This window comes from Panthera pardus, unplaced genomic scaffold, assembly GCF_024362965.1.
Source record: "Panthera pardus isolate Hobbes unplaced genomic scaffold, ASM2436296v1 HiC_scaffold_3, whole genome shotgun sequence".
NCBI lineage: Eukaryota > Metazoa > Chordata > Mammalia > Carnivora > Felidae > Panthera > Panthera pardus.
The window spans coordinates 15,184,690-15,199,755 of record NW_026526876.1 but is presented as its reverse complement, the minus strand read 5'-3'; the positions used below and the strand labels follow the sequence as shown (position 1 = coordinate 15,199,755).

Genomic DNA, 15,066 nt, shown 5'->3' with positions numbered 1-15,066 from the left:
GCGGAGGGGACGCCGACCCCCCCCCCCCCCAGTTATGGGGATGGATGGGTGGACACTAGGCTGGGGTCCCCGGCCCCCCACCACCACCACGGAGAAGCCGGCTCCGGAGCCCCTCGAGCCCCCACCTCCGCCTGCCACTTTCGGGGCGCTTGGCGGTCGCCGGTGCCCGGGGCAGCGGAGTTGCCTGGCTGGACGCTCGTAGACACGGTGGTCGCTTTACAGAACCCGAGCCGGGCGAGACAGAGCTCGGACTCAGAGACGGACAAACCATGTGTGTGTGAGTGTGTGTGTGCACGTATTTCTGTGCTGTGCGCCTCTAGCGCGCTTCGGTGGCACAAAGGCCGCGCCGCCGCGCAGCCAGCGCCAGCCCCGCGCGTGGTCCCCGCCCGCCGGATGTTGACGGCGTCGCCTAGCAACGGGAGATGGCGGAGCCGGGTGGACCGGCCGGCGGGTAAGCGGGGCGAGGGTCGCGGGTCTCGCAGCGCCCCCACGCCTCCCCCTTGCGGTAGCCTCTGGGGCGTCCCTTCCCCTCACCGCCCCCTTCCCCGCACCTGGCGCCCCTCCCATCCCCGCTCCGTTGGGCTTTCCAGCCTCCCCCCAACCCCGCCACCCCCAAGCCTCCGTGCCCCTTCCCGTCCTCCAATCCCTTTGTCAGCGTCCCCCTCGCTCTGGCCGCTCCGCTCCCTGAACCCCCGTACTTGCTAGCCCCGCAGTAACCATGGCAACAATATGCTTGGCTGTGCCTGCTGAGAGGCCTGGGAGTGGGGGTCTCTGTGGGCCTGGGCCGCCCCGCCCCTCCGTCCTGGAAGGGCGGACCCCTCCCCCCTCGCCAGGCCGGGGGGGGGGGGGGGGGGGGGGGGGGGAGGGGGGGACGGGGGGAGGGGGTGCGGGAGGGGAAGGGTCAGGGTCCCTGTGGCCTGGAAGCCCCTGCGTGACCGTCCTGCACACACAGGTAGACAGTAGCCACGTAAAGATCTTGCCACCAGCCTCTGTGCTCTCAAGCTTTATTTAAAAGGACAGAAACTATTTTAAAGAATTTGACCTTTTACTTTTGATGCTTCTGTAGTGTTTCATTAAAAAAAAAAAAAGTCGATCTATATGTACTGATATGGAAAGAATTCCAAGTTACAGAAAATGAAAAGACTAAATGGAAAACAGTATGTAGAGTGTGATCGTGATCTCTAAGTGTGTGTGTTTGTGTGTGTGTGCACGCGCGATTAAATGCATAGAAAAGTATTTGAAAGAATATACCCTTAAATCTCTTCTATTACTAGTGGTTCTCTTGAGAAGGGGAGGGAGAGTCCCAGAGGATTTTCACTGTGTCACACACTTCTGGGTTAGTCTGACTTTTTGAAAAAATAAGCTTGTATTTTTCATTAGAAGACATAATTTTAGGAATGTAAATGATACGGCACCTGGGTGGCTCTGTGAGATGAGCATCTGACTTCAGCTCAGATCCCGTGGTTTCGTGGGTTCCAGCCCCACATCAGGCTCACTGCTGTCGGTGCAGAGCCTGCTGAAGTTCAGATCCTCTGTCCCCCTCTCTCTGCCCCTCTCCCTTTGTGCTCTCCCCCCCAAATAAATATTAAAAAAAAAAAGAATGTAAGTCATGACATTCTTGTACTATGGAAATCATGGAGAAACTAACCAAGGGTCTCTGAATTTGTCCCTTCTGTGCAACATTCTTTTATTTTGTATTTCTTTTCCCCAGTTTTGTCCCAGACACACACACACACACACACACACATATATATATATTCATATATATATATATATATATATATATATATATATATATATGTATATATTCAGGGTGACTTTTCTGTTGTAATCTACTTACGCTGTCCCTTTGATGTTTCCATAATTATTTTTCATTCATTCGTACAGCGACTCTTTTGTGGCACTCCCTCCCTCCATGTAACAGGTATGATCTAGTGCTGGGGTTGGTGACAAAACATAACAAAGTCATGGCCAACAGCCTAGAGTGGTGGGAAGGCAGATAATGAACAAGTAAATAAGAATATATACAGACACTGGGAGGTAATAAATGCTAAGAAAAAGAACGCTGTTATTGGAAACTTAGACTGTATATCTGCACCAGGTCTGAGCTAGAAGGCGAATCAACTGCTGAAGGAGAGAAGGACCAGAATAATGAAGGCGGGGACCAGAGTGTTGAAGGCGACAGGGTAAGGTTCCCTGTGGGGTGGGCTGTGTGTGCTGGGCTTGTAGTCACTGGGAATTAAAGAGTTAAGAGCTGTTCAAGAAGACCGTACAGTGATCTTGTACCTTGCACTAGAACAGACTCCATCCCATCGCAGAGAAACTCGTTTTCCTTCCTTCCCATTCTTGAGTGTTGGTGGCTAGTCAGGATGCCCCCCACCCCCGTCTCCCACTCAGATCACCCTGAGGTTTTCGGGATTCGGTTTCTATAGCAAAGGACGCAAAAATCACAAACACTGGAGGGAACAGATAAAGTGTGGAGTGTATTCTCTCAGTGACACTCAGACGTGTACAGATGCGATTTTCCCGTCCACATAATTACACAATGAAGAGTAAAACTTCACAGGGCGCCTTATACTGTGTTTCCTGATTTTTTTCCCCCTGCCACGCATCTATAGATCCCACCAACAGAGAGGAGCAGTGACCAGAACGATGACGAGGCTGTCGATGCCGCAAAGCTTTCTGAAGACGATGAGAAAGTCACAACTGAAAGAGAGACCGAGATTGAGGGAGAGGTCGAAAGTGTTGAGGAAGCGGAGACAGAAGAGGAATTTGAATCTGAAGGAGAGTTCGAATCCGATATGGAAGGCACATCACCCGAAGAGAAAGTCAGTTCTACGGATCTGGCTTCTTTATACAAAAGTCCTGCGGAGATGCCCAGAGAGGAAGCGGGCCCCACATACCTGTACGAACATGTGGGCGGGGAAGCTGTTCCCAAAGACAGAGGAGCCCCCGGTCCGTCAGAATCCGGGAGAACCAGGGGACATCTCCGCACAGCCATCCCTGCAAGCCTTGGGCTTATCCGAGCAAATAGGCCGGGATGCTTCCGGACCCCAGACTAGCATGTCGGTGAGTGGCCCTGAGGTCTGTTTTATGAAAGTGTTTTTATTGCCTCTGTGGTCTGTCACCCTGGGTGAAGAACTCAGGGCACGGTATAAAAACACATCGCAATTCCTGTTAGAAATTTCTTAGCAAAGTGAGGTCTTAGGACCCACTGTTGAATGCCAAGAGTTTCTGGACCTTTCTTTGGTGTTTGCCAACCCTAGGTTGGGAACATTTCACATAAGGGCATCCAGGATTCTGGTCTCCAGAACGGCACTGTCCAGTGAAACTTTTCATGATGATAGAAATGCTCCTTATCTTTGCTGTCCAACATGGTAGCCATCAGTCACATGTGGCTTCAGAGATGGAGGGACTGAATTTTTAATTAGGATTCTAATTAAATTGATATAACCACCTGTTGCTAGTGGCTACCATATTGGACAGGGCAATTCTAGGTCATAATGATTATAATGACAATAGTTACTGTCTTTTAATTTTCTTTTCTTCTCTTTATTTCTTTTTATTTTTGTAATATGAAATTTATTGTCAAATTGGTTTCCATACAACACCCAGTGCTCATCCCAACAGGTGCCCTCCTCAATGCCCATCGTCCACTTTCCCCTCCCTCCTACCTCCCATCAACCCTCAGTTTGTTCTCAGTTTTTAAGAGTCTCTTATGGTTTGGCTCCCTCCCTCTCCAACTTTTTTTTTCCTTCCCCTCCTCCATGGTCTTCTGTTAAGTTTCTCAGGATCCACTTAAGAGTGGAAACATATGGTATCTGTCTTTCTCTGTATGGCTTATTTCACTTAGCATAACACTTTCCAGTTCTATTCACGTTGCAACAAAAGGCCATATTTCATTCTTTCTCATTGCCACGTAGTATTCCATTGTGTATATAAACCACAATTTCTTTATCCATTCATCAGTTGATGGACATTTAGGCTCTTTCCATACTTTGGCTATTGTTGAAAGTGCTGCTATAAACATTGGGGTACAAGGGCCCCTCTGCATCAGCACTCCTGTATCCCTTGGGTAAATTCCTAGCAGTGCTATTGGTGGGTCATAGGGTAGATCTATTTTTTAATTTTTGGAGGAACCTCCACACTGTTTTCCAAAGTGGCTGCACCAGTTTGCATTCCCACCAACAGTGCAAGAGGGTTCCTATTTCTCCACATCCTCTCCAGCATCTATAGTCTCCTGATTTGTTAATGATTATCTTTGAGAGAGAGAGAAAGAGAGGGAGAGAGAGAGCACAAGGGGGGAAGGGCAGCGGAAGAGGGAGAGACCAAATCTAAAGCAGGCTCCAGGCTCTGAGCTGTCGGCACAGGGCCTGACGCAGGGCTCGAACCCACGAACCGTGAGATCATGACCTGAGCCAAAGTCGGCCCCTTAACCGACTGAACCACCCAGGCGCCCCTCTTTTTTAAATTTTTGAACAAGCATGGGATTATAGAAAAATTGAATCATGGGGGCATCTGGGTGGCTCAGTCAGTTAGGCGTCCGACTCTTGATCTCAGCTCAAGTCTTGACCTCAGAGTCAGGAGTTCAAGCCCCATGTCGGGCTCCACACTAGGCGTTGAGCTGCTTAAAAAACAAAAGAAAGACAGAAAAAAGGAAAATTGAAGTATTATTAGAAGAACTTTTTATTTTTTTAACCTCGGAGAGTAAGTTGACGATCTGATGCCCCATTGCCTCCAAGTGCTTCTGTGCGTGCCTCCCACGAACAACCAAAATATAACTATCAAAATCAGGAAATTTCATCACATTACCAGATAATCCTCAGGCCTCACTCACCAGGTGTCCAAATGATGTCTTTTATAACAGAAGTACGTTTCAAATCACATGTGGCTTTTAGCTGTCCCTTCTGTCAGGACTTAATCTTTCCTTGACTTTAATGGCCTTGACACTTTTAAAGATCACCAGCCAGCCACTTTTAAAATGTCCCTCAGTTTGGATATTCCTGGTTTTCCTCTTGATGCAATCTGGGTTATGATCCAATGGAAAGGGTTCACAGATGGATTCTGTGTCCTCCTTGTGTCCTAATAGGTGGCACACAGTCATAGTTTGTCCCATTACCAATGATGTTGGTGTGGATCCCTTGATGAAAAAGTGCCATTCTTCTCCACTGCGAAGTTACCGTTTACCCCTTTGCATGTAAGAAAAATTGGGTGTGGGGGCGCCTGGGTGGCTCAGTTGGTTAAGTGTCCAACTCTTAGTTTTGGCTCAGGTCATGATCTCACGGCTAGTGAGTTCAAGCCCCACGTTGGGCTTCAAACTGACAGTGTGGAGCCTGCTTGGGGTTCTCTCTCTCCCTCTCTCTCTGTCCCTCCCCTGCTCACTCTCTCTGTCTCTCAAAATAAATTAATTAAATAAAAAGAAAAGAAAAGAAAAATTGTGTGGGAAGGTGCTCTTTTTGTTTAAGATAGGAAAGTGAGTATTTCAAATGAAGAAAAAAAATCACATTACCACCATATTTCTAGGAGTTCATATTTCTCTCAGCAGTGTGTACAGGCCCATCTTTTATCAGATTTATCCCTCACTATTTTGGATTTTTTGATGGCATTTTAAATGTCTTCCAATTGTTTGTTGCTATATTGTATATAGAAACACAACTGATTTTTGTATATTGATCTTATATCCAGCAACATTGCTAAACACCCTGCTACTGAGGGGCAGAGAGAGAGGGGGAGAGAGAGAATCCCAAGCAGACTCTGCTCTGCCAGCACAGAGACAGACCGATGCGGGGCTCCGACCCACAAACCGTGAGGTCATGACCTGAGCCAAAAGTGAGAGTTTGTCACTTAACCGACTGAGCCACCCAGGCGCCCCCAACACCCTTGTTAGTTCTATCGCTTTTTTGTTTTTGTAGAATCCATACAATGCTTCATAAGGATGATCATGTTGTTTGTGAATAAAAGCAGTTTAATCTCTTCCTTTCAAATCTAGATGCCCTTCATATCTTTTTCTTGCCTTCTTACACTGGCCAGAACTTCCTGTACAACACTGAATAGAAATTGTCCCCAATTTGGCCTATGAGAGCCCATTTAAGTTGGTCTTTGTGTCCTTCTGATGTACCCACGTCATGCTTTTTTTTTAACTGCCGTCATCCTTGGAGAACTTTCTCATTCTCTGGCACAGAACTGCCTGGCCCTAGAATCAGACATTTCTCCAGGAGCCTGGTTTCTTTTCATGGAAAACAGAATTTAGAAGTCAAGATTCAGGTGCCAGGTAATCTCATTGACTGGGATGTCACTATCCCCGGGATCTCTTAGTATCATACACACCACACATGCACACACCACACACACACACACACACACACACACACACACACACACAGCTCACACCTAACCCTTCTCTAACACCACTCACCCCCGAGTGGGTTCCTCTTGATGTCCTCCCTTTCCATATTCCCATGTCCTTTTTCCAACAATGGGAAGCCAAGCCCCATTCTTCTTGATGTAGTTATTAATTTGATCAGCCCCCGGGTGTAACCCTCACTGCCTTTCTCCACCCTCCAGTGGACACTTCTCACCCCACCTGAACTGCGACACCCCACACTGGGACGCCCCAGGCACCCTCGCCACTGTGGGGCCAACCCCGCCCAGGCGGGCCCCAGGATGTTTGGGCTCTGACTCTGTGCCAGGCTATCGTCTGTGGGGACTCCTGTCTCCAGGCCCAGGCCCGTCACCTGTGCGGTGATGACCCCCCCACAGGGACGGTCTCTGGAACCAGCCCTCCTCACCCCACATTAGGCCAGCCCCACCTGCTGGCTTCAGGTTTGAGTTGTTCTGGAAGGAAAGCAAGGAGCAGGGTTACATTCCTCTATCTTCGACTCTGGGCTGGACGCGCCTACACCCTTGACGTTGCTGTCTCAGTGAATCTGACAACAACCCTGTGGGGCAGGAACTATGATTACTGTACAGATGAGGGAACGGGCGGACAGACTTCCCTGCCCAGAGTCGCACAGCTGTGATGGTTGCTCTCGATCCAAAGCCACCGTTCTGAACCGCAAAGCAAAGATCCTGCCCCACCTGATGAACCCTAGAGAGTTAATAGCTTTGGAGAATAACATGGTTTGATGCCCACTAATTAAACTCAGAAGAGCAAGTGTCTCCACCTCGTAAGATGTCCAGAAGATGGGAAGTGTGGGCCACTTGGTGATGTGAGCTGTAAACCCAGTGTGCGTCCGTGGGTCTAGTTTCTAGAAAACGCACAGGGAAATAGTTTCCAAGTGTGATCAGCCAGAAGGGCAGAGACAAACCTGAGAGGGAGCCTGATTTTCCTTCGTCTCAACTGGTGCTCAGTCTTTAGAAAGAAGAGGAATTGCGGGGAGGGAGCTGCCAAGTGCATCGGCCTCTGGATGCCTCGTTGAATTCTCAGGGGGAGAAGCCTTTTCTGGACACCGCAGAGGTGGGCTTTTGACTCTGGGCCCCCATTACTGTCATTACGGTTCTGGACGCCTCGGGGGTGGTTTCTAGAATCGGCATCATCTGAGGAAGTATTAGAAAGGGCACGAGCTGGGAGTTGAGGCGTCCCAAGTCTGCACCTGCCCTTGGCCAACTGTGGGAACTTGAGGCAAGGTCTTTAGCTTCTGTGAGGCTGCTTCCTCCCCACCCCCCCCCGCCCCCCCTCCGACCACCAGATAACAGAAGTGACTCCTATCACCTCCTCACGGGGTGTTGTGCAGGGTCATTGTTGTTACCAATACCCACCAGTTCAGCACCAGCAATAATTATCATCAACAGTAATATAATTGCAAGAGTTATCTTTTAAAGCTAAAATGGAGGCAGGCATTTTTATCAAGAGAAGATGTTTTCTTTTCTTTTTTTAAAAATTAATTTATTTTTTAATTTACATCCAAGTTAGCATATAGTGCAACCATGGTTTCAGGAGTAGATTCCTTAGTGCCCCTCCCCCATTTAGCCCCTCCCCCCTGCCACCACCCCTCCAGTAACCCTCAGTTTGTTCTCCATATTTAAGAGTCTCTTATGTTTTGTCCCTCTTCCTCTTTTTATATTATTTTTGCTTCCCTTCTCTTATGTTCATCTGTTTTGTATCTTAAAGTCTGCATATGAGTGAAGTCATGATATTTGTCTTTCTCTGACTAATTTTGCTTAGTATAATACCCTCTAGTTCCATCCACGTAGTTGCAAATGGCCAGATTCCATTCTTTTTGATTGCCGAGTAATATTCCATTGTATATATACCGCATCTTCTTTATCCATTCATCCATCGATGGACATTTGGGCTCTTTCCATACTTTGGTTATTGTCGATAGCGCTGCTATAAACATTGGGGTGCATGTGCCCCTTCAAAACAGCACACCTGTATCCCGTGGATAAATGCCTAGTAGTGCAATTGCTGGGTCATAGGGTAGTTCTATTTTTAGTTTTTTGAGGAACCTCCATACTGTTTCCCAGAGTGGCTGCACCAGTTTGCATTCCCATCAGCAGTGCAAAAGAGATCCTCTCTCTCCGCATCCTCGCCAACATCTGTTGTTGCCTGAGTTGTTAGTGTTCACTATTCTGACAGGTGTGAGGTGGTATCTCATTGTGGTTTTGATTTGTATTTCCCTGATTATGAGTGATGTTGAGCATTTTTTCATGTGTCGGTTGGCCATCTGGATGTCTTCTTTGGAGAAGTTGTCTGTTCATGTCTTTTGCCCATTTCTTCACTGGGTTGTTTTTTGGGTGTTGAGTTTGATAGAGAGAAGACTTTTTCTTATCAAGATGTCCCTAAAGTGGAATGGTTTGGAAAAAAGAAGTACAAGCACCCCTCTTGCCTGGGGCTGAGGCTTTCCAGCAGCCTTTTGTACAGAGGAGGCTCAGAAATGTTGCTTACCATCCTCGGGGAGATCAGCATCTGGAAGTAAAGAACCCCACGTGTAAAACACACGTCCATACCTCAGCATTTACACTTTGCTACAGTTCTAGACCGGCGGAGACCATTCCTGAATTCCTGGGGTCGGGGGCGTAGATGTTTTCCATTTTGCAAAAGCCAAATAACCTTTATATCCAAATGGTTTTCTTTTGTTTTAGCAATTACGTTGAACTTTGAACACTGTAATAGGTCAGAATCAAGTAACTTCAGTCCTGATTAAGCCCTCGTTGATTTGGGTTTGGCTGTTCTTGCTCTAGAAATCCTCGCACGAAGAGCTCCAGCAAAAAGTCTTCCCTCTGGGGACACGACACCATCTCCGACTGAGCCAGGGAAGTAGCATCACATCCTTGGACCTTGACGAGCTGCTCTTGAGCACGAAAGAACCCTTCACGCAGGAGCCAGGTACCACGGCACCCGCCGGGCCGTCCCGTCCCGTCCCGCCCACGGGATAAGCCCCTTCACATCCCCTTCGGTGTGAGCGGTGCCACTCATTCGCCACCTGTTACCTCATTTCTTGTTCAGCTATGAGCCTAAAGGCAAAAATGTTATTAATAGGTATTATTCACTCTGTCACATCGCGTTTAATCCTTACAGTAACCTGATGACGTAGGAACCAGTCTCCCATTTTACAAAGATCCTAAGAGTCATTTAGTGGCCTATCGAGTAAGTGGCAGAAGCAAACCGTGACTGAGATCCGATGACGTCCCAAACCACAGCCCCTGACTGCCACTTCCTGCTGCCTCCTGGTCTCACAGAGGGGCTCGGCCACAAGATCCTCCAGTGTATGTGTTTTCTGAGTTTCAGAGGCTTGCTCGGCACGCCCTGTCCCCTATCCCAGTGTGGCGGACGTGGGAAAAGCAAATCGGGGTATTTCTTATTCCTTACGGTACATGTGCGTGGATGGTCCAGCTAACAAAGCCCTGTATCACCCCACAAGTGACCCAAAGATAGCTCACATCTGAACGAGTTAAAAACAGAACAGGATCTCTCTGGCTCAGGTGGATAGGGAAGCTGGAAGTCGAGCCTCACAGATATTTCATTTGTTGTCAATCTTGTCAGCCGTTTCCCATCAAAACCAAAACAAAACAATGTAGTGCCTCAGTAAGGAGCCAACTGTCACCCAATATTCCCTATCTGTGTCTAGAAAAGTATCTACAAAACATCTTTCCTTCTTGGAATATATTAAAGGTAATATACATTACCTTTTTAAAATTTTTACCTTCTTTACAATTTTTTTGAGTGAGAGATAAAGAGCAAGCAGGGCAGGGGCAGACAGAGAGGGAGACAGAATCCCAAGCAGGCTCTGTGTTGTCAGCACAGAGCCCAACGCAGGGCTCGAGCTCACAGATCGTGAGATCGTGACCTGAGCCGAAATCAAGAGTCAGATGCTTAACGGGCTGAGCCACCCAGGCGCCCCTACATTACCTTTAAAATGTGATCCTTTCATGCGCGCGCAATCAAAACTAAAAATAAATAAATAAAGTGTGATCCTTTTTATGGATCATGTAAATCGACACATAGAAGATTCACGAACAGAAGACCCTGGAAGCAGCGCTTCTGAGCCCCAACCCCCTGGACATTTGTCTCTCTTTTCCACCGTGTTGCACGCGGTTGGAAATCAGCCTCGCCTGATGGCGTCTGCAAGTGGCCTTGTTAAGCACCGTACTAGCCCCTCAACAGGGCTTGCTGTCCCCCCAGCTGTCCCCCCTGAGGAGCCTGATGCCGAGCCCGAGGGAGAGGCCGTGCCCGCCTTCCTGGACCAGATCCAGCAGCTAAGCCCTCCCAAGGAGGAGACTGTAGACGGAACAGAGTCCGAGGGCAGCGACGAGGCAGAGGAAGACAGAACCCCTCTGGTGGTTCTGGACCCAGACCACGTAAGGACATGCTCCCAGGCCTTGCTGGCGCCCTGCACACACGGAGAGCTCCCCACGCCCCACCCCAGCCCCGCGCGCCCCTCACCCTCTCGGCAGTTTGTCTGCACGGTTTGGGCCGCTGCTCTGTGAGGCGTCTTCTCCTGTCTTGCCAAGTCTCAACCTTGGCACTGGTGACATTGGGACCAGGTCACTCTCTGGGGGCGGGGGGGGGGGGACTGTCGGACACAGCATCCCTGGCTCCAGGCGCTGGATGCCAACAGCGCCCCTGCCCCTTAGCCGTGACAGCCAGAAATGTCTCCAGATACTGCTGGACGTCGGGTGGGGGCACGGTCACCCCCACTCAGAGCCACGCTTGGAGCGAACCTACCAGGTTATGAGCTCCCTGGCTGCCCCCTCTGGTGAGCAGGGAAGGCAGATCTTGACCAGCCGAGCCCATTTGGACAGTCGCGGTGCCCACCACCCCACCCCCCTCCCCCGCCCCCACACCAGGAGAGGATCGGCAGTTGCTCTGGGAAAAGGGGCTCCGTGCTCATTCAGCGCTGGCGACCCAGGTCCATCACCCGTCTCATCTCCAGGGAAGTGGGGGAGGGGGGTTCCAGGACCACCACCCCAGCTCACCCAGGCCTTCCCCCAAAATAATGCGCTCAAGCCTTCAGTGCCTGGGACAGGGCCATGAGTGCCTTTAATCTGTGGCTGGCAGAGTAGGTCTCCGGGCAGAAGCGGGGAGCACCCGGCGTGGAAGTCCTTTCTGTGCCCCCAGGGAGACCTCTGGCGACCTAGGCTGTGCCCTGCATAGGCCAGGAGAGTGACCCCGGCCGGCTTCTCTGTCGTTTTAGCCCCTGATGGTAAGGTTCCAGGCTGCCCTGAAGAACTATCTCAACCGACAGATAGAGAAGCTGAAACTGGAACTTCTAGAGCTGGTGCGTATCTGTCCAGCACCACCACCCCCCCCCCCCCCCCCCGCCCGCCTGTGCACCTCTGTCCGTTGACGCAGCCCCTCTTTCTGCGGCAGGGCGCGGCCACCAAGCAAAGCCGGGTCCAGCGGCAGGAGCTGGGGGTGCATCTGTACGGGGTCCAGCAGCACCTGGCCCGCCTGCAGATGCAGCTGGAGAAGAGCCACGACCGGCACTCGATGGCCGCCTGCGCCAGGCGACAGAAGGAGGAGGAGCTGCGGGCCGCGCGCCAGCTCTACGCCCAGACCTGCCAGAACGCCAACGGCGAGCGCAAGAAGCGTAAGGCGGGGCGTCCCCGCGTGCTGTCACGTCCCCGTGCGCTCTGCGCGACCCCGAGGGTGTCCACACGTGCTGTCACGTCCCTGTGCGCCTGCGCGACCCCGAGGGTGTCCCCGAGTGACGTCATGACCCAGTGGGGCATCCCCGCGTGCTGTCACGTCCCTGTGCGCCTGCGCGACCCCGAGGGTGTCCCCGCGTGCTGTCACGTCCCTGTGTGCCTGCATGACCCCGAGGGTGTCCCCCGAGTGCCGTCATGACCCAGTGGGGCATCCCCGTGCTGTCACGTCTCTGTGCGCCTGCGCGACCCCGAGGGTGTCCCCGAGTGCCGTCATGACCCAGTGGGGCATCCCCGTGCTGTCACGTCTCTGTGCGCCTGCGCGACCCCGAGGGTGTCCCCGAGTGCCGTCATGACCCAGTGGGGCATCCCCGCGTGCTGTCACGTCTCTGTGCGCCTGCGCGACCCCGAGGGTGTCCCCGCGTGCTGTCACGTCCCTGTGTGCCTGCGCGACCCCGAGGGTGTCCCCCGAGTGCCGTCATGACCCAGTGGGGCGTCGCCACGGGCTGTCACGTCCCCATGGGCAGGTGCCACACACCATCTCATCCCCCAAAGGCTCCCTGGGATCGCAGGGAGAAAAAGCAAGATGTGGTCCTATCCTAGGGGGCTTCCCAGGCTTTTTAGGGAGGGAAGTCATCTGCGTCTTCAAAGGCCCCTCATGAGGTGAAGCAGCAAACAGCGAAAGGGGACAGGGTCAAAGCTGAAGAGGCACGTGGGTCCTCGGGGCTTGGCAGGCTTTAAATAAGTGGGAAGGAATGGGTGAGGCCCAGTCTGGAGCCCAGGGGCTTGAACAAGCCGGGGCCCATGGCCCAGGGGACAGGGCAGAACCCAGGGAGGCTTTGGACCAGATGAGGCAATAGGGTTTTTCCTAGTAAAACAGCCCCCACCCCGCCCCCACCCTGCTCAGAGCCAGGTCGTCGGCCTCCCTGAACGGCCGCTCGCTCGCTCGCTCGCTCTGCTGTGATTAGTTCAGCCTGGGGCTTTTTCATGTTTCCAAGTTTCTTCATCAACTCTATGATCATTACAATGGGGAATGTTTTAGACCCTGAGAAACGCAGAAGTTTCTGGATTGACAGAGTCGGGGTAAATGCTCATTTATCAAGCACCCTCCCTGATCACCACCAAATTAACAGAAAATACCGAAAAGAGAAGAAGGCAAAATTCATGCTGTAACAATAAAGAGTCGCACCCTCCAGGTGGGGTAGAATGTAGGGCCCCCCACCCCTCCACGCCAGGACCCCTCAGGGGAGGCTCAGGGTGTGGACAGGCTTCCGGAGAGATACAGTAATCTCTTGGACTTCGTGTCCTTCCTGGAGGTCACCGGACACAGGAAGGGAAGCTGTCCAACCAGGTATGGATTCCAGAAACGTTACAGTTTCTCCTTCCGGAACACGAGGGGATTCGGGTGGTGGTCCCGGCCCTGCCGATGGGGCAGACCCGTCCCAGGCACAGGGTCAACAACAAAAATGGAAGAGGACTGAGCACGTTCCAGTGGGTACTCCGCCCGAGATCTTAGAGGTTGTCACATCAGTAAAGCAAGAGCAAAAAGGATGAGGGAAAAGGCTACTTGGAAATAAAAAATATAACCATCATCCAAAACCAAAACAAAATAAAAGTCTCTAAACAGACAAGTCAATACCGCTAAAAACCAAACTTGTAAACTAAGAGGCCAGTTTGAGGAATTCTTCCCCGAATTCAGAGCAAAAACCCCAAGCAAAGTGATGGACGTTTTGAGAAGGAAATAAAAGCCACGGCTGTTAGATCTGGGACGGTCAACGTCCATCAGACAGAGATTCCAGGAGATCAGGGGCATTAACCAACAACATCAGGGGAGAATATCTGCGTGAGTTCCGGAAAGCTATGTCTTCAAATATGAAGACTCACAGAGGGCCGGACAGCTGGAGGAAAAAATAAACGTGCCTGGACACAGCTGGTGACATTTTTAAATTCCAAAGGCAAAGGAAAAAATGCTATCGGCTTACAGGCAGGACAAAAGCAGGCTCCGGCAGGCGGGGAGGACCCTCTGCCCCTTGCAGGAGCCCAGGGGACTCAGAGCCACCGGGACCCAGCCCAGCCCACAGCTCTGACGACGTAGTTAGTTCCACGAAGGGCCAGGACCTTTTGTTTCTTGTCTTTTTTTTTTTTTTGTCTTTTTTTTAAAGGCTTCCGGGTGATTCTGACGTGCAGTCAGGGCTGAGAATCACAGATGTCAAATGTAAACGACAAGGTAGCAATGCTCAGAAGGGAAGGGAAGGGGACCAGAAGAGTCCTGTCCACACTCTCACGTCAAGAGACCACAGACTACTTGGGTCACGGATGGCAAAGAACCCACGAATCACACTTGTGGCTGTAGGGGGAAGCCCTTGGATAAAACCCGTGACCTTGCATCGTTTCATTTAGCTTTTCGTTAACAACACCGAATTTAATTTTATTTATTTATTTTTTAACGTTTTATTTATTTTTGAGACAGAGAGAGACAGAGCATGAACGGGGGAGGGGCAGAGAGAGAGGGAGACACAGAATCGGAAGCAGGCTCCAGGCTCTGAGCTGTCAGCACAGAGCCCGACGCGGGGCTCGAACTCACGGACAGTGAGATCGTGACCTGAGCTGAAGTCAGATGCTCAACTGACTGAGCCACCCAGGTGCCCCCAAAATACTTAGTTTTTGAAATGACCAACCGATTGAATAAGCTTCTGACACGCTCAACAAACAGAAAGGGTGTGACACAATTAGCGACATTGAGAATGAGGACAATTCAGAGGCATCATTGTTTTTTATTTCAAGAAGCCCACGCACCGTACTGAGCTCATCATCGAAGAAACTGAAAACGTTATCCAACATCTATTTTCCCTAAAAGCACCAGTTTGTCGTCAAAGACGTTATGGAAAAGTCCTCCTAACCCGAAAGGAACGGACACCCTCCCATGTTGTCCAGCCCTCCAGAGGGTGGGAAATGTGGGAATCTTCCCAGGCTCGCTTT

The 15,066-nt window shown here is 51.0% G+C and overlaps 2 protein-coding genes across 2 annotated transcripts in view; one reads left to right on the top strand and one right to left on the bottom strand.

Annotated features, from left to right (window-relative positions):
* Positions 1-252, bottom strand: part of TBC1D16 (TBC1 domain family member 16) — a 74,310-nt gene extending 74,058 nt beyond the window's left edge. Inside the window, exon 1 of the mRNA XM_053893451.1 lies at positions 126-252. The gene's annotated coding sequence lies outside the window, so the exon portion shown is untranslated. The remainder of the gene's footprint in view (positions 1-125) is intronic.
* Positions 253-350: 98 nt separating this feature from the next.
* CCDC40 (coiled-coil domain containing 40) overlaps positions 351-15,066 on the top strand; it is a 42,348-nt gene continuing 27,632 nt past the window's right edge. The window contains 8 exon segments of the mRNA XM_019466003.2: positions 351-451; positions 2,102-2,186; positions 2,619-2,969; positions 2,971-3,069; positions 9,184-9,328; positions 10,625-10,800; positions 11,637-11,720; positions 11,813-12,032. Of these exon segments, the coding sequence (XP_019321548.2) occupies positions 423-451; positions 2,102-2,186; positions 2,619-2,969; positions 2,971-3,069; positions 9,184-9,328; positions 10,625-10,800; positions 11,637-11,720; positions 11,813-12,032 (1,189 nt within the window). The 5' untranslated portion in view covers positions 351-422.